This window comes from Carya illinoinensis, chromosome 7 (assembly GCF_018687715.1).
Source record: "Carya illinoinensis cultivar Pawnee chromosome 7, C.illinoinensisPawnee_v1, whole genome shotgun sequence".
Taxonomy (NCBI): Eukaryota; Viridiplantae; Streptophyta; class Magnoliopsida; order Fagales; family Juglandaceae; genus Carya; species Carya illinoinensis.
In genome coordinates this window covers 34,556,078-34,574,893 of record NC_056758.1, presented here as the reverse complement: position 1 = coordinate 34,574,893, position 18,816 = coordinate 34,556,078, and the positions used below count along the sequence as shown (strand labels likewise).

General features: G+C 35.4%; 2 protein-coding genes and 1 long non-coding RNA gene across 3 annotated transcripts; 1 reads left to right on the top strand and 2 right to left on the bottom strand.

Annotated features, from left to right (window-relative positions):
- Positions 1-4,485: 4,485 nt before the first annotated feature.
- Positions 4,486-6,364, top strand: LOC122317533 (SKP1-like protein 1B). The gene is made up of 2 exons (XM_043134663.1): positions 4,486-4,934; positions 5,983-6,364. The coding sequence occupies exons 1-2, from the start codon at positions 4,632-4,634 to the stop codon at positions 6,154-6,156; spliced, it is 477 nt and encodes a 158-aa protein (XP_042990597.1). The 5' UTR covers positions 4,486-4,631; the 3' UTR covers positions 6,157-6,364.
- A 638-nt stretch (positions 6,365-7,002) lies between these two features.
- LOC122315021 lies at positions 7,003-10,583 on the bottom strand. The gene is made up of 2 exons (XR_006243928.1): positions 10,250-10,583; positions 7,003-7,301 (listed from the first exon to the last, which is right to left on the bottom strand). It is a non-coding gene; the product is annotated as an uncharacterized LOC122315021 (long non-coding RNA).
- Positions 10,584-10,979: 396 nt separating this feature from the next.
- On the bottom strand, positions 10,980-15,875 carry LOC122317387 (CO(2)-response secreted protease-like). Its single transcript, XM_043134454.1, has 9 exons — positions 15,215-15,875; positions 13,944-14,206; positions 13,688-13,805; positions 13,015-13,516; positions 12,814-12,914; positions 12,329-12,577; positions 12,113-12,227; positions 11,824-12,034; positions 10,980-11,737 (listed from the first exon to the last, which is right to left on the bottom strand). Exons 1-9 carry the CDS (start codon positions 15,457-15,459, stop codon positions 11,172-11,174), a joined length of 2,370 nt encoding a protein of 789 aa, XP_042990388.1. The 5' UTR covers positions 15,460-15,875; the 3' UTR covers positions 10,980-11,171.
- Between the last annotated feature and the right edge of the window lie 2,941 nt (positions 15,876-18,816).

Here is an 18,816-nt window from a genome sequence, read left to right as displayed (position 1 = left end):
TAGATTTAGAACTTAGAAACTGGAAGAAGAAAAACAGTTTCTGTTTTGAAAAAGTTTAACTCTTTGGTGGTCTAAACCTATTCTAATGACTTTAATAATTTTATTGGAGGATCCTAAGTATCTTATATACATGTTATATTATTATTTTGAAGATATTTGATGTTAGTTTCAAAGATATGAAATTTTATGCAAAGAGATATTCAAATAAGCTAAAGTGTGGATATTCTTGGCTAAATTTATGTTTTGGTTAATTTCTAACCATGTGATCTTGAATTAGAAGCTTATATATGTTTTAGGACATCTTTTTAAACCATGTGATGGTTTGGTTTGAAGATCATATATTTATAATTCATAGATCAAGAGATTTATCAAAACTAGTTGAAGAAAAAGTTTCTGTTTTTGGACTAAGTGTAAAACCAAAAACTCCAAATGTTATTTTGTGATTTTGGTGACTTTAATTTGATGATTTAAAGCATGGTTGATGTTAGAATGATATTATGAATATGTTAGAAGTAAGATTTGATTTTTGAAATTCTTGGAGATGTTTTGATTTAAGGTTAAAACTTGTGATTCAAGTGTTTGGATCTTTTTACAAAAACGTTTGGTGTTAATTATTAGCTTTTTCTAATTGGATGTTTTAAGTATGGTTTTGAACTTAGGATTGGAAGATGTTTGTTGCAAAATTTTAGTTTAAGCATGAGTTTTGAAATTGGAAGGAATTGCAACAAAAATAAAGGGAAATGGCCTATGGATGTTTCGGCCATAGTGTGTTCTTCATAGTTGTGTTTTGTTTTAAATTTTTCTGAGTTGATATTTAAGTTTAGGACAAAATTTACATGAGAAATGTAAATTTTGAAAACTTTTGGAATTAGTATGCAAAATCCTTAAGTTATGGGTAAAACGGTCATTTTCCCACATGTAGAGAGTAAAATGAAAATTTTACTCTTTAAGTTAGTATTTTTCATATTTCAAATTATTAGTGATTTAGTTCTAACTTTTAGAATCACTAATTACAGTTCCTCGTGATCGCACTTGAAGTTTTATAAGAAACGCGGAGATCGAAGTAAGTTAGCTTTTAACTTACTAGCAGTCTACTGTGTATGTGTGCTAAGTAAATGAACTACAGTGTATGTATGTGTGTTATCATATATGTCATGTCATGCCAAGTTATCACGTAATTGTCTATTATACAGAATTTATTCTGTCATCAATTTTTATCTGTTACATAATATATTCTGTCATGTATTACTGTACTTTACAAGTACGTCATGCTAAGTATGTCATCTATTACATGTATGTCAAGTCATGTAATATTCACTGTTGCAAGTATGTCATGTTAAATATGTTGTCTATTATATGTTATGCCATGTTACGAAATGTTTCTATCTCAAGTTGGTCATGTATTTCAAGTTATGTTCAAGTCACGTTATGTTACGTCAGGGCTTCAGTCATTTCGTATTCCAGTCACGTTTCATCTTGATTACTTATGTATGGGGTCACAACAATTGTGACACGTAAAATACATGGGGCCACAACAACTGTGGAGTATGTATTTAAGCAGTTAAAGAATAAGTTTCCATAGAATAAATGGGGCCACAACAATTGTGGAGTATGTATTTACACGTAGAATACATGGGGCCACAACAACTGTGGAGTATGTATTTTTCATGTTAAGTCAAGTTTGTGTAGAATACATGGGGCCACAACAACTGTGGAGTATGTATTTTTCATGTTAATTCAAGTTTCAAAGCAAGTTCACGCTAAGTCAAGTTTCAGATCAAGTTCATGTCAAGTCAAGTTTAGTTCATGTTTCAATTTAAGTTATGTCAATTATGCTATGTTGTACTCCAAGTTATGCTTTAATTACTTATGAATTTGATTATGCAGTTATGCTTTTACTGTCATCCATGCATCATTAGCTTGTGTGGAAGTTTTTTGTTAACTTACTGAGATTTGTAATCAAATCTCACTTTGGTAGTCCTAACTACCATTCCCCCCGAATGGTAGATCTTGTTACAGGATCTGAAAGAGAATCAGGAGCTGATCAACTAGACACAGTTGACTAAGTGACGGTGCGACATAAATGTTGATATAGTAATTAACGTAAATTACTACTTGTACGATTGAGTTGCATCTCTACTACTTTTTGGATCATAACCATTTTGGACTAGTGTTGTGATCTTAGTTGTTCAATGGATTTTTATGTATGAAGTATGTTTTAAGCATTTGAGATATTTTCAATTTGGTGCATAGTATTGCTAAAGAAAAAATTTATCCGCTGCGAATATTGCATATTGTTAGATGCATCTTAGGAATATTGCATCTTATATGTCATGAACGGGGGCAGGTAACCTTGTGTTGCATGTCTCGACGCTTCAAATGTCCGTCCAATCCCAAACGGAATTTAGGGGCGTCACAGTTGTGGTCGCTTCAACCCCCCTTCATGGTGAAAAGAGGCCTCCAACAAAAAAAGTTCAAAGAGGAGCTTCTTTTACTGTTGAGGAGGATAATGTACTTGTCTCTGGTTGGCTCAACATTAGTATTGATGCCATTTGGGAAACTGATTAGAAATCCACTCAAATGTGGGAGAGGATTTCTGAATTTTATCACGAATATAAAAAACCACAGACTATGAACCGTTCGGTTGGATCATTGATTAATCGTTGGTCCATGATTCAGAAATGCACAAATAAGTTTTGTGCATATCTAGCTCAAGTAGAGTCATTGCACCCGAGTGGTGCAATCAAACAAGATAAGGTATGTACACTTTTCCTTTAATAATATGGTTTATTTATTCAAAGATTTATTATTTGACACTATTCTTTAAAACTTTTTTCAGATTGAAAAGGCAAAAATATTATACAAAGAGATGGAACGAGGAAATTTCACAATGGACCATTCTTGGAATCTTTTGAGACACCAACCCAAATGGCATCAATATATGAATACACTGAATACGAGGAGAAAGCCACATGATAAATGTCCTTCCAATGAGCAGTCAAGTGAAGTTTTGGGCGATGTTGTGGATGAGCATGTTGAAAGGCCTGCTGGAAAAAAGGCTGAAAAGGAAAACTTGAGGAAGCGAAAGGCTCAAGAATCATATGATGCTGAGTTCAACACGACATTAGGAGCAATGACCGAGAATAGACGATTGTTCATGGCGGAGAGAAGAGAATGACAGACGAAGGTTGATCGCGATAGAGGTGCACAACTGGATCTTGATAAAAGAAAGTTTGATGCTGAGATGATGGACAAGGATCTTTCTGGTATGAATGCCATGCAGCAAACCTACTTCCGTAAAGTTCAGAAAAAAATTTGGGAAGAGTCAATGAGTGATTCAGATGGTATATCCGAATGACCTATGCATTTCCAGCTTCTAGTGGCTGCTTAGCCACAAGACTTCATAATGAAGCATGTGGCTGGGCAGCCACTATGAATGGATGACTTTCTATTTTTTTGAATGGAAATACTTTGGAATTTCTGAATGTTAGTTTAGTTTTTGGACTTGGTTTGAAAGCTGGTTTTTTTGAATCAACTTGTATTTGCTGGATCTGTTTGTATGTGGAAGTGTTTGTGGAAATACTTCGGAATTTCCGAATGATCTAGTTTAGTTTTTTTGAATGTTAGTTTAGTTTTTGGAAGTGTTTGTGGATCTGTTTGTATGTGATGCAACTTGTATTTGCTGGAAGTATTTGGTGAATGGAGGTTGTATTCTTAAACTTACCTGTTGGATCTGTTTGTGGACATTAAAATGATGATGGTAGTTGTTTATGGTGTCATTTAGTTAGGCTGATTTTGTATGCTGTTATGTGGCTATTTTCTGCTGTTTTGACGCTGTATTTTTTTATGTCATGCAGCTGAATTTGTGTAGGTTTTATTGGCTCCAAATGTTGCAGCTGTATAGTTTAGATCAATAGTATAGTTTGTGTAAGTTTTATTAGATCCATACGAGATGTATGGGTGATATTGTGTACCAGTTTTAGAATCTGAATTTGTAGAGATGTGTAAAGATAAATATAGATGTGTAGCTTACACATCTATATTTATAAGAAGCTGGTTTTATACGAGATGTGTAGCTTTTAATCAACTGAATTTGTATTTAATATTTAAGATGTTGCAGCTATATGTCCAAAAAAAATTAATTATACTCACTAATATATAGATGACGTTCAATATAAATGATTGCAAAATATGTTTGTTGGTAATTAGGTTGAGAAAAAAATTAATTGAAAATTAATAATTTAAATATCAAATTAAATTATTAATGTACATATAGTAGGTTTAATTGCAAAATATGAAAAAAAAATTATTATTATCAATATAATATTATATTATTATTTTGATGAATCTAATTGCTAATCCAATATGAGATTATGGATAGGAAGATTTTAAAATTATGAAAAATTTATACTTTTCATCAAAATTTAAAAATAATTTTGATGAAACCAATGCCAATGCTCTTACATATACAAAGATGTACTCACATTTACTACTCCGCTCGCTATAATTTCGATCGTATTGTCTCTGACTCGACGAGTTATCCGATCCCTTGCTCCGGGCGTCTATAAAGTCCTACAACCTAGGGTTTGCGTTTTAGGATCCTTCGGAAAAACTTATATAGGAAAAGAACGATGTCGTCGGGGAGGAAGATAACGCTGAAGAGCTCCGACGGCGAGACCTTCGAGGTGGACGAGGCCGTGGCGCTGGAGTCCCAAAAGATCAAGCACATTATTGAGGACGACTGCGCCAACAATGGCATCCCGCTCCCAAACGTGACCAGCAAGATCCTCTCCAAGGTCATCGAGTACTGCAAGAAGCACGTAGAGGCCCCGAAGGCCGAGGACCGCGCTATTTCCCTCGACGAGGAGGACCTCAAGACTTGGGACGCCGAGTTCGTCAATGTCGACAAAGCCACCCTTTTCGATCTAGTCCTGGTCCGTCTTTTTTCTTCAAATTCAAACCCCTCAATATTTTTGATCATTTTATTTTTGTTCGTTATGATTTGGGCTTTGATTCTGCCGCTTGAATATTTGTCCTTGGTAGATTTTTTTAGCAGTTTTTATTCTAGGGTTTTCCTTTCGATGTCTTGACTTCGTTCATAAAGGAAGGTTTTTTTTTTTTTTTTGTGTGTTGAGAGTGTTCTGGAAGAAACGGAGAAACGCTAATTCTTATATAATAATCTATTTTTTTTTCTTTTCAGTTTTTCCATTTTTTTGGTGTATTTTGAGCCTGGTTTGATAATTGAGAATTTATACCACCAAAATAATTATTTTTCGGTTGTAAAGGAACTGTGGCATTTTACTAATTACCATCTCCACTTTTCTTCTGGAATTTTTGTGAGTTCAAATGAATCATTCCACATGTTAACTCTTCATATCCCAATCCTATAACATTGTTGTATTCTGACTGTACAATTATTCACCTGGCTAGTTATCTGCTTATATTTTACTCGAGTACTTGCGGTTGGATCCATGGCTAATTACGAAATGCTGATGATTTATATAATTGTTGGATTTACTCGAGTACTAGCAAAAAGGATTGACTTTGAAGTTCATGTAACGAATTCCTACAAGACCCTTTACTCCATTGTTTCAAGGATTGATTTTTCACTAATCAATAATATTTCTTTTATCAGCCTTGTTGCTTTTTTGACAAGAAAGTCATGTTTCAATCTTGAATAAATTTTCAACCTTGAAGTTCTTCCAAATAGAATCTAGTTTTTCTCTATGTTCAAGGGGCCCAGTTATTATGAATTTATGATGACTTGGCATTGTTCTGTGAACCTGCAATATGCTCGTAGAGCATCAAGATTATGGTTTTTTTTTTTTTTCCAAGTCCATCGAGAGAGATTTATAACAAAGGGGCGTTGAAGGGACTGTTATTTGTTCTTGCATCTAACAGGCACTAAACTTCTATTAGTGTCGTATACGCTTCTACCATATTTTGTTGGAAGACCGTTCACTTTGGAATATGTTCTTGTAGGCTGCAAAATATTTGAAAATCAAGAGCTTGCTGGATCTGACATGCCAGAATGTGGCTGACATGATCAAGGGCAAAACTCCAGAGGAAATCCGCAAGACATTCAACATCAAGAATGACTTCACACCAGAGGAAGAAGAGGAGGTTCGCAGGGAGAACCAATGGGCCTTCGAGTGAAAGATTTAAATTGAGCAGATCTGTTTTTTGTGGCTCTTGTTCTTTTGTGCTGAGGAAAGGGGTGCTGTTTCAATGTGCAAGACTTCTAGTTATTAAGTGCTATTCTAGGTGTCACTGCTGTAACCAATGTCTGTTTTACTTAAACATAGTACATACGCATAATTGTAAAAATTCGTTGATTAGTATTATGATGCCACTAGACTCCAAATATAAGGATTTGCAACTTTGCATCATCACATCATGGGAACATTGGGAAGTTTGGGGGTTGTCTAAACATGTTTTAACTGTGGAAATCTCCAAATTTTCAAGCTTGCAATTAATGACCAACTGAATGGAGTCAAATAAAAGAAGAAAACTGAAATTTTGCTTTCACTTTGTGAAATAACAGCCCAAGGAATTGCTTTCACCATGTCCGTCTGGTTCATTTTACTGTTTTGTGAATTGTAGCCCAAGGTTTGTCAACTTTTAGACCAGACGACAAATTGTATTTTGATGTGTACCATGGATTGAAAAAATATTGATGTTTTAGCGACTGAAAGTAATGACGTTGACACCATGAATATTTTCAACATGGAAAAATCTTCTTACAAGTAAAATTCGTAGACTAATTTACACACCAATAATAATATGTAAAACATATATTTAACGAAATAATGTAAATTGAAGATGAAAATAATTTTTATGAGATGTGAGATTTTCTTCTTTCAAATTTTTTTATTTTTTATTTTTAAATAAAAAAATCAGTATGCGAATTGGTATACAAGCTTGCTTATACTTTGCAAAACTCAATGAACAGAGCTAGACAAAATGGTGTATTTTCCTCAAGGAAATTCTTAAAATGCTCACTTTTCCTAACACATCCGTATACCAATATTATTGGGCATTAACCGTTTTAGAACATACCTGTTTGATTCAATACAACTCACTTTCTGAAACATTACAGACAACATCCTTTACAAATATACAAAAGCATTCTCGGCAAGAATTAGGCATTAGACTGGACTTGTGGAGATGCTGAATATGTTGAGTGCGGCTGCACGCTGAGCTCCGGAAGGGGTGAAACCCAGACATACGGTGCTCTAAACCACATGCAGCCAGGATAGTATGAGTGGCAAGCCTTGCAATCTCCTTAAAAGCATGAACTCCTGCATAAACAACAATTTCAAGTAAATCTCCGGGCATTCAAGTCACAAATATCTTTTTGTCTAATGTACTGAAAAGTGCTTCAAATCCATCTAAACCAAACTAATAAACAAGAGAAAGTCACATACGTGTGATAACAAGGCGTTGGTCAAGGGGCAGTGCTCATAGGGTAGATCAGTTGTTCAACTATGATAAAATAGTGAACACAAGCTTAAAGGTAGGACCCAAAAAAAAAGGGGCAATAGATCATCTATAGATCAGCAGTACAAAGAACCAAAAAGAAAAAAAGGTAATGCATGGATGAGTAAACATTATGCGATTAATTTTCTGTATTTTTTTCGCTTTAAAACTTACAAAATGTCTCAATGGGCAGCAAAACCAACATACTGTAACAGTACATAACCTGAAAAACACAAGCAGTAGAACAAACTGATGAAAAACAGAAAAGGCAATGCATGGATGAGTAAGGCTCTATTTGGAAATTGGACTAAAGTTCAATCTAATTTTAAGTTGAGTCTAACATCCAAACACCCAACTCTCAAATCACTAAACTCATCTCAACTCAAAACCTCTTTATACACGGGACCCACAACCCTTTTCAACTTCCCATAAATACATCAAAACTCATCTTAACATCTAAACTCATCTTAGGTAGGCCCCACAAAACTCACTCCACCATCTCAACTGAGCTTAACATCCAAACAAGGCCTAAATGAATCAAATTTTAACTGTGAAATACGTGACAACTCATCATCAGTAGTACTACTCACAAGTTGTTTAAAAAAAAATCTCTCCTAAGAGTTATTAATGCCTAAAGGTCACTCAAATACAAGTACAAACCAATATATCCAAATAACAAGTTGTGGAGCTGGTTTTTATTAATGCATGGATGAACCAAATGAATCACATTGGGGATTGATTCAGACCCCGGTGAAGGCATATCAGCACTAGGTTCTACAAGGTTCAACTACAATTTGAGATAAAGCAAGAGCATCAGATTTTGGTGTTTTCTTTTTTTATTTTCCCCCCTTCTTGGGCTATTAAATTATGATAACAACACAATTTCATTTTAGACCATCAAGCACAAACAAGCAACCAATATAAAGCCTATTCAACCATCCAAGCACCCATAAACTTTGTTCAGAACAAGCATTACATATATGCAGATACCACGATTGTTTATAGAGTTGCATCAATAGTACTATATATCCAAACATTTGTCTTTACATTCATGTAATTAATTCAGTACCCTTAGAATGAGTGTTATATTGATCTGTGTGTTGAACTCGGTTCATTTAATAAATGGGATGTTCGTAAATACAAATATATGTTCAAATATTAAACGAGCAAAATTCGTATAAACTCGGCTCGACTCGGTTTAGACTCGTGAACAAAACTCGTATAAGCTCGTTTTGAAGCTCGTAATATGTTTTATATATGTATGTGTTATATATATTACACGTTAGTTATATTTTATATACTTAATTATATATTATTAATTTATTTGTAGTTTACCTTATTTAATATAGATATGTTATGTTCCCAAAATATGTATAGGATACTTTGTATAATAATATATCATACAACAACAACTATTGATTTATTATATTATCTATATGTATTAAATAGTTTAGTTTATTAAATTTATCTTGTGTATTATTCTTTTAATTTATAACTATAAGTTATTTTTATAAAAAAAAGTTATACCATAAGAACTTTAAATCAAAATTATTTGGTTGAATAGTTAAATGGTTTGAGTTTTTTTTGTAAAATTTAAATTTTTTTTTATTAATTAATCAAAACATAAGATTAGAAATTTCAAAAAAAAAAAAAAAATCGAGTTTGAGCTTGAATCATTTGTTTACTTTTAGTCAAGCTCGAGTCAAATTCAAACAACATTAACTGCTAATGAACCGAGTTGAGTAAGGATATTTGAGTTTTATTCGAGTTCGAGTGAGTAAACATGTTAATCAAGCTTGAGTACTCTTGTTCAAATTTGACTCGATTCGGTTCATTTGCAGCCCTAGATATCAATGAAGAATTATATATATTTGAAGGGTTTTTGAGAACATAAAAACCCCACAAAAATCTCTTACTTCGACAAAAACAGTTTGATGAAGGAGTATGTTAATCTGATGAGCTTTGATGTATTTTTATCAGCTGTGTTTGAAATTGGAAGAGGAATTAGAGGCAGAGAGAAAATTAGTGGAGAAAAATGAGAAGAGGGCCCACAATAAGGGATTGAAGCAACTTGCAGTTAAACTTTGTATGAAGGGAGAAGGAAACATAGATCAACAAGGAATCATTAGTGTGTTTTTCGAGGAGAGTGATTTTTCTTTTCCGTAGGGAGAAACAACTCCCGCCACTTTTATGGAAGGTTTGTATATTAGTGTGTTTTCTGAGTATTATTGAAACCATTGTAGACAGACTGCAATGGTTTTACAAACTGGAGCACCTCCAGCAGAGGATATGTAAACACACAGGAGTACCCTAAATGTATAGGTGGGTGGACCAAAAGGAAGGACGGCCCTAAAAGCCAGAAGCAATATCAAGAATTATGAACGAAAAGGTGTACAGGCCATTTGAGATCTTACAGCTATGAATCGATACAGAGAATTTTTGGGACGATTTTCTCTGGACGAAAAGGAAGGATTCAGCACATCAAAATTAAATTAAATTTCAATGGACTTTCGTCTTCGACAAGTCATTTTCCCTTATTCTAACTTTTCACCCATACCAAACACACGAAAAGCTGAAAACATTTCCAACCATAACAAACGAACAAAGCCTTCAATTAAATTTACGTCCCTATTAATATATTATGCGGAAATTCGGTTCCCCATTATGAAAGCTCAGATCTACACCAACCGAGATGTTCTTCCACTCGACCTATGATTATTGGAACCTTACAAACCCAAACCCTAACCCTAACAGGTCAGATAATCCTTACCTGAGAGAGTGAAGATGCGACTGAGAGAGGCTGAGAGCGGCGGAGGCTGAAGCTGCGAGAGTCTGAGAGCGATGGAGTTGGGAACTTGGGACTTGGGAGACGAGTGAAGTATCGAAGAACGGACGAATGGAGATGGAAGCCTAAATTCAAACAAAAATGAAAAAACGGCGCCGTTGTGCAACCGGTTATTTTACAATTTCGCATCGGATGATTACCCGATATCGAACTGTTTTTAACGGAATAAAAGCGGAAGCGGAAGCCTTGGTTGGGACCCGGGAGATGAATTATATATAATATAGTTGTAAAAGGTTGTAGATGATAGCTGGTGTGAAAGAATAACCTATCAAAAGAGAAAAATGATAGTATTTACTACATTACTATTTATTTATTACTCTTTTTTTATTTGATTTTTTTTATAAATTTTTATTTTACTTAATGATTAAGAAAGTGAATATTGATAAAGTTATATATTTTTTTAATTTTTTCTTAATGATTAAAGATGTTAAAAAAATATTTAAAAAAAAAAAAACTTGATATATACATGACTAGTAGATAGATAATACTAGGATAGTAAGCCTATCACTACCCATCAAAAAATATGTGCAATAAGCGCACAGGAGCGAAAGTCAATCCATATTTCAACATTGTCAATATTCTCGAAGTGCATGGCTCATCATTCATCGATTATTATTTTCTTTTCCCCAACGGTGAGTTCCGCAGCTCAAGATCATGAGTTTCAACCCTTTTGTATGAGAAATCTAGTTAATAGACGGAAGGACAAGTGCGGATTGGTGTGTACTTACAGATATTTTACATCTGGAGATAGAAATGCATTGCTCTCAAGTTACCGGGGTATGTGTTGTGTAAAAACTTATCTACATTATTATAAAAATACCCATCATAATCGTCAAGAAAACGCTCCTTACTTGTTGCTTATTACAAATGGACTCCGGACTTTGTACTTCCCATTAGTCCAAGTGATTGACCCAAATACATGATCTTCCTTCAATGGCTTTCCACTGGAAGAAAAGATCACTTGGTAGCTCAGCTTCAATTCGTTTTTCGTAAACTGCAGTTTGTCTGGAACCACGCTGACATTTACGCCACTGGGTGCATCCACACTTACAGTATAGACAGTTTCGCCATCCCCAGCCACATTAGTCACCGTCCTGCTCACGTTCTTGCTCTCTTTTCCATTGAAATTGGATACTGCAATTGATGGGTAGTTGATATTGGATATATAATCAGCGCTGGAGTCCTTGGGGCAAGCAAAACCATCTGGAATGGTTTGGGCGATGGTTCCAATTGCAGATATGTCAAGTCCCGAGTAGCAAAGGTAGTTCAAGTAGTCGATGGTGGTGGTCTCGTACACCAACCCTGGTCGTAATGGTCCAGATGTTGTCACCTCCCCTGCACCGTAATCATATGGCGTGGCCATTGCACCCGAATCCGTTGTAATCGGAGCTTTCAGATTGTTTGTCTGAGTCGCTGCAAATCGATGGTCGTCATAGATTAGAAGACATAGGAAGTTCAGAAAAAAATTACAATTAATTTGTTATTAAGACTCTAATCACCTGTTGTCATTATGGCTGATTTGATAGCTGAGGGACTCCATGTTCGGTTCTGAGATTTGACAGTGGCGACTATCCCTGAAACATGGGGGCATGCCATGGAAGTTCCTGAGATAATGTTAAACAACGAGGCTTCTTTCCCTTTTGGAGCTCCTGATGTGTCATTTCCAATCCATGATGCCAGTATGTCCACTCCTGGAGCAGAAACATCAGGCTGCAAAAACAATCACATTAAACATGTTGTTGGTAGTAATTAAATAACATCGTAGAGAATACAAAGATTAATCCTTGCCTTGAGAATGTTCCTTGTGTGATATGAAGGCCCCCTAGCCGAGAAATATGCAACATCAGGGGCGGGAGTATATTTTGTCACTGATACTGTTGGTAAAATTGTTGCGACTGGATCACTTCAGAAATTTCCAAACTAATCAGCTACTTGGATAACAAATCGAAGCTCACGAGTTTTTGGATTATACTTTCTCGAAGTCAAGAATATGGGTATCATTACCTGGTTGAATTTATATAGGAGAGGACTACCTCGGCATCTTTCGAAGAGATTGTGGTTGCTGGAAAATCACCATAAGTATTTGCCACTAACAATGTTTTGTCATCAGTCAAAGCTATACCGATTGCTCCAAGGTCCTTTACTGCATATAACTTGTCATCCTTTGAATAACCAGAATTCTCATCATCGTTATTGCAGACCACAATCTTCCCCTTGATCAAGTCTTTATCCAATGAACCCGGTTCGCAGTTTCTGAGAACAATCTCAAGCGTTTAACAATATATTGTGGCAGATTCATGTGATGTGAACCCCAAAAAAGAAAAGAATTAAAGCGTTTAATTATTTATCTACTTTAATCTAAACCTTATTACAAAGAGATATTTACAAAAGAGATAAATTGAAACTTGTGTTCGTACGTAGTGTTTTGAACTTTGCCATTGTTTCTTTGGCGAAGTAATAAATATGCCATGTTAACTTCTTTAACGTACCTTGCTTCAACATCTTTGGCACCACTTTTCTTGGCATTCTTAGCGTATATCAATGGATATACAGGGGATTTTTGGAGTTGAGAGAAATTTATGCCATCACCCTAATGTCCATAAAGAGAAATATTAATCAAATTTATTGAACCCTATAATGAAAGAAAATAAGAAATTTAAAAAAAAAATAACTATTTTCCTTTTCTTTACCTTAATCACTTTGTTTCCCCCTAGTACCAAATTAGATGGAAAATCACGGTCAATCGTCGAGGCTGCAACGGTCAAAATCCAAGGTGCAATATTCACAACGGATTCCGCAACGGGGCCGTCATTCCCTGCAGAGCAGACCACAATGATCCCGTGCTCCACCGCGTGAAAAGCTCCGATCGCGATTGGATCGCTTTGGAGATCGAGTCGCGATATCGACGACGTGCCGAGCGAGAGTGATAAAACATCAACGCCGTCTTTAATCGCATCGTCGAACCCCGATAGAATAGTAGAGCCACGGCAACCGAAGGATGAGCATACCCTATAGACGGCGATCCGTGAGCCTGGGGACCCACCCTTGGCAGTCCCATCGGCTAGGCCATAGTAGGATGCACTGGCAATGGTGGTCCCTGCCGCAGTTGAAGCCACGTGTGTGCCATGGCCAAGCCTATCACGGGGGGAATTGCTTCCCGTTTCATTGTAGAACCTTGCTCCAATCAGCTTTCTGATGCAAGGTAAAAATATACAAATTGTCCATTAGAATACAGCATTAAAGTATGTGATCTAATATATTCATGCATTTTCTTTCATTTTGACTTGATTATATAGACTTTTTCACGAGAAAAATGCACTGATATGAACTGATTTTATAATTATATAGGAGGTGGAGCGTTACTTGTTACAATTGGAGGAGCTGAAATCATCAGCAGTCATGCAGGTACCTTTCCACCCTGAAGGAAGTGAACTACCCACGATATCCTTGTCACTAAAGCTCTCTGACTCCGGCCAAATTCCTGTATTAATTCCATATATATACTATTCATTTAGAACTCAAAACCGATCGATCGTTTGAGAACAAGATGAACGACATGAATAAATAGCATGCAAGATGAAAATACATAAATGTATAAATAATACTGATCATTAATTACCTGTATCCAGGATGCCGATTATTGTGTCTGATTGATCCAGAGATGAAGTTTCAGATTCAGAATTAGGCGTGGAGTCGATCACTACAGAAGTTTGATACTTCAAGAAATCCCAAGAACGAGTTGTGTGGAGTTGTAATAGAGGATCGGGAAAAACTGATACAACTCCAGGTTTTTGAGCAATCGAACGAGCTTCCTCCTCCGATATCCGAGCTGCGAATCCTGAGAAACCGTGCTTGTAGGTGTGTACCAGTGCATTTTCTCTCCTATATATTGCATATCGCAACAGCATTCATATATATAATATGCAAATTGTTCGATACCAATGGCCATATATAGGATGCAAATTAAGATACAGTACTGATTATTACATCGTTAGATCAGGAATTTAATTGGTTCTGTAATATGCATATATTGCTGATCATATTGAGAAAGAAATTAGAACCGAATCTCAAGAACATTATTGTACTTTGGTAAATTAATATTGAAGAATTTTTTTTTTAATTTTCTTATCAAGAATGCCTAATCGTTGTTTAATTTAGTGCTTATCTTATCCAATTATTTCAACTAAAATCATTGCATATCTTTCAGGAGAAGTATACAAATTAATTAGGATTAATGTAAGAATTAAGCATATATATAAAAGATCCCTCAACAAACTCTAATTTTAATATATTTTCATCCATTTATGTGTTTTAATCCTTTTTTTTATATATATTGGATAATTGTTGTTAAAATGAGTGAAAAATAGAAGCAAAAAAACTTTAGAATTAGTAAGGAATGCATTTGGACTTGCTTGCCCCTTTCATATTTTGGCAAAATAGTGGGGAGGCCACGTTTTCTTTTCTTTTATTTCGTTTTCTTACTAAGAGACTTATTATTTTTGAGAAAATGCTAAAGAGACCGAAGAAATGCATCAATATTTAGTTTTGCTACTCATTGTCTACGCACACTAGATTTTTACTTTTTTTATTTTTTTAAAAATATATAGTTTTATTTTTCTTAAAGTATGATCCATACACCGTATATTTGGTAAAAGAACAAAAAAGTTAAGAAATTATGTATGATATATTGTGTGAGGATGATGAATAAAATTTTTTTAGGACGAAATATTTTCATGCTTCCTAATCCTTTTGGCATTTGTTAATTTACAATGCAACAAAAAGTGAAAATAATATCCACATATATTAAGAGGGACAGAAGGCATTTTCAAGCATTGAAGAAGTAATCATTTCCGAGTACATATGCATACAACATAAATGTACGTAATTTACCGTCTTAACACTGTGTTCATGAGCTGAACATGGTCATCCCTCAAGGAACCATTAGAAACGCCCGCAGCTCCCATGTATACAATATAAACACCAAAATCATTCCCCGCTTCGGCTGCTCCAGTTTCATTCAAAAACAGGACAAGAAAGACAGAGCAGAATGAGAAGAAATGCGAATAATTGCCTTTCGTCATTCCCCGTACTTGTACCTTAATTAGAGTCTTTGAATGAACGATCGAGATGGTCATTTCAAGAACCCGGACGGTGCTTTATATAGCAGTAATATCAATGTGATCATAGGTGGATTAGGTTGATGGTGGAGAAGATGAAAGTGAAGGATACGGCTCTGTAAGTGGCTAAAGCATTTTGCTCGTGCGCTAGCTGCAGACATATCAAGCTGATCTTATGCCATCCACCCAAAGTGCGCCTTTTGAGAAATGGAAATGCTGGTGCTGGCCGGTAGGTTTTGTTGCGGTGGTGCGGATGGCTGAAAATCTCTGTTTGGAGTGATAATAGATATTCAGCAATATCTAAGCATAAATATGTCTAAGCTATAACAAATTAATTAATCTTCCCAACTCTTCAGTGCCGTTCAAACATGGAACTTTCCCCCGCCAAGGAAGAATATTTCAGTGCGCTTGCTTGCTTTTGCCATTGATCTGTGAAGTGGAGTAGGCTTCTGATGAGCAAGACTTTGTAATGATTTGAGGGGGTGTAATTCTGGGGTCCATTTGGCAAGGTTCGAGTGCATCTGCCGGTAGATTTTGGAACTGAAATGAGTATTGTTCAACGCATCATGAGTATTGTCCATGTGATGCGTTGAACAATTGGGACCCCCCCCCCCCCCCCCCCCCCCCTCTCTCTTCCGAATTAACCTTTGACAACAAACGTTCGCATGTGAATTATAGAGTCTATGGCATGATTTTGCTCGGCCCCAAGAATCATACCTTTAGAGAGAGAGAGAGAGAGAGTGGACTCTGACATAACTTGCACTGCAAAACATATCCTTGGGTTGGAGGTACGCCCATTAAATTTGATTAGTTGGGATTTGATATAATGGTTATCAAATCAGGCAACAAATCTAATAATAGTGCTATATATATTATTATTATTATTTTGATAAGATATATATATATATATATATAGAGGATTATGAAGGGAAGTCAAGACTATCATAGCTAGTACAAACTCCAAATCATCATGACTTATCCAAAGTTCAGAACTATCGTAGTGCGCCTCTAGTTCCAGTTCCATAGATCGACACCTTTTTGTATGCATGTTCCTGGTGCTTCGCAATGGGGACTGTCCCTTGGCCCACCCGACCCAATCTGCCGCCACTCGTAAGGATAATGGGTGGAACTCCTACCAGTGTTTTAAATTTCTTATCGTACCGGTACGGCCGGTCACTAGTTGGGTAAAAAAAATTTACTTATTTCGTCATGTCTAAATACTGGCCAATGATCGTATCTGCCGATATTTTAACTTGTGCCGATCGATATTTCAATTTTTATTTTCTTTTTATTTTTTTTAAATTACAAACTCATTTATTTATTCTCAATTCAGATTAGATTATTTATAATTTATATATATAATTTATTTATATATAAATTATTATTTTAAAATATAATTTATATATATTTATATATATAATTTATTTACATATTAATAATATAAAAAACAATATTAATATCAAAATATTTCATTTTAATACCTTCACTAATACGACATCCTATACAGAGTTTAAAACATTGTTCCTACCCTTAATCAGGGCCGCGGCAAGTTGGGTTTTTTATATGAGTGTCACATCTATCTACCAGTAGGATGGGTGCGACCTGGATGTAGGGTGGGCTAGCTCGGGACGGTGGGAGTGGTGTTACAGCAGCCCCTTATGGGGGTGAGGGGTAGACTACAGTTTACACCAAAACCTGCCCGCAATGTCAGCCCTACATGTCACAACAAAAAGATAGGAGAGATGCTAAACCTCCATAATTCGGGAGGTTTTTTTCTTTTACCGAATTATTATATTTTTTTTTTAGCTTAGAGATTAAGTCCATTTTTTCAAGTGATTTTGTGATTTTCTTTTAAAAAAATTAAGAATATAAAAAAAGAATCAAAAAAGAAATCGAAATTTTTTTTAAAAAATGTGCTGCATTCGGTGACTTTTACTGTGACTTTTTTTGATAGGTGTAGCTTTACTCAAAAGATATATGTTTTTGCTTGATGATACCCATTAATTAAGGAAAAGGAAACGTGTCATGACTCTTCGTATGACAAGCTAATGCTTGAATCTTCTTAGTATGGGTGAAAATCGACCTTATCGACACGGTTTTTGGATAAAACCGACGTCAACCGACGAGGTGAGATTTGCCAAAGTAACCGATCGTAACCAGTCGATGGGGAGGTAGAAAACCGTCCATATCTACTCTGGGCGGTTCACGGTCGATTCTCAATTCCTCTAGTGGCGCTGGTTCTCAGAGAGAGTTACAGATGAGAGAGAGAGAGAGAGGCTGTGAAACCCAGGTGAATCAGGAAAGAAGAAGAAGAAGGAGATCAAAACGACGCCGTTTGGTTTTAAATCCAACGGCATCGTTCTACTTAATTTTTTTTTTCGTTTCTCATAAATAAAATGATGTTGTTTGCTTTAATACAAACAACATCTTTTACATGTGTTTTAATCACAACTGATAGCATCAAACGATATTGTTCCACTTAAGTTTAAGTGGAATGGTGTTGTTTTATCTAGTTATAAATTAAAAAAATATATATATATGTATATGTGGTCAGCCGGTTTAGCAGTTTGAGCCGGCCTCAAACTGCGACTGAACCGACGGATATCGGTTTTGTTAATTTTTTACCGCCCGCCGACCGATTCCCTAGCGGTTCTGGCCGATTCCTGACTCCGGCGGTCGGTCTGTGTTGGTCACGGCCGGTTTGTAGGTTTCTTGTACACCCCTACTACTTAGATTTGTATTAGCAGGCCCTTATGCACCTCGCCCTCGTTTGGACATGGAGTTAGTTTTTCTCCCGGACCCAACCCATCCTTGCCACCATATATCTCTAGCTCTATCTGTTTGACAGATGGACGGGTGGCTCAATCCATTGTCTAGATCTCCAAACTTAGTGCTACTGTATCACAACAAAAAATCATATCATAGCCATAGTAACGAAATAGTAATATGTGACACGATTCATTAACTCAACACAAATATAACACGATAATAGCGGTTTGGGTTTAGTCTTAAAGGGTTCAGGTCAAAACAGGTTGACCCGTTAAGAAAGTTAAAATTACAATTAATACATTTATAACTAAAAGTAAAATTGTTGAGATTTTAATTTCGATATTTTTATAGTTTGGATTGTAATTTTGGACTTGTAGTTAGTTTTATATTTTTTTATAGACATTATGATTTTAATATTTATATAAAATTATGCTAAACTTTATCATGTGAAACGGGTTAATTTCGAGTTTGTTCAACCTATTAAATGGGATGAAACGATTCAAGTCAGGTTGTTAACTAATTTCGTAATATTAACTAACTGATCATGTCGTATCAACTCGTTATACTAAATGAGTCGTGTTAGAGTTTGAAAGTTTGGTACGATAA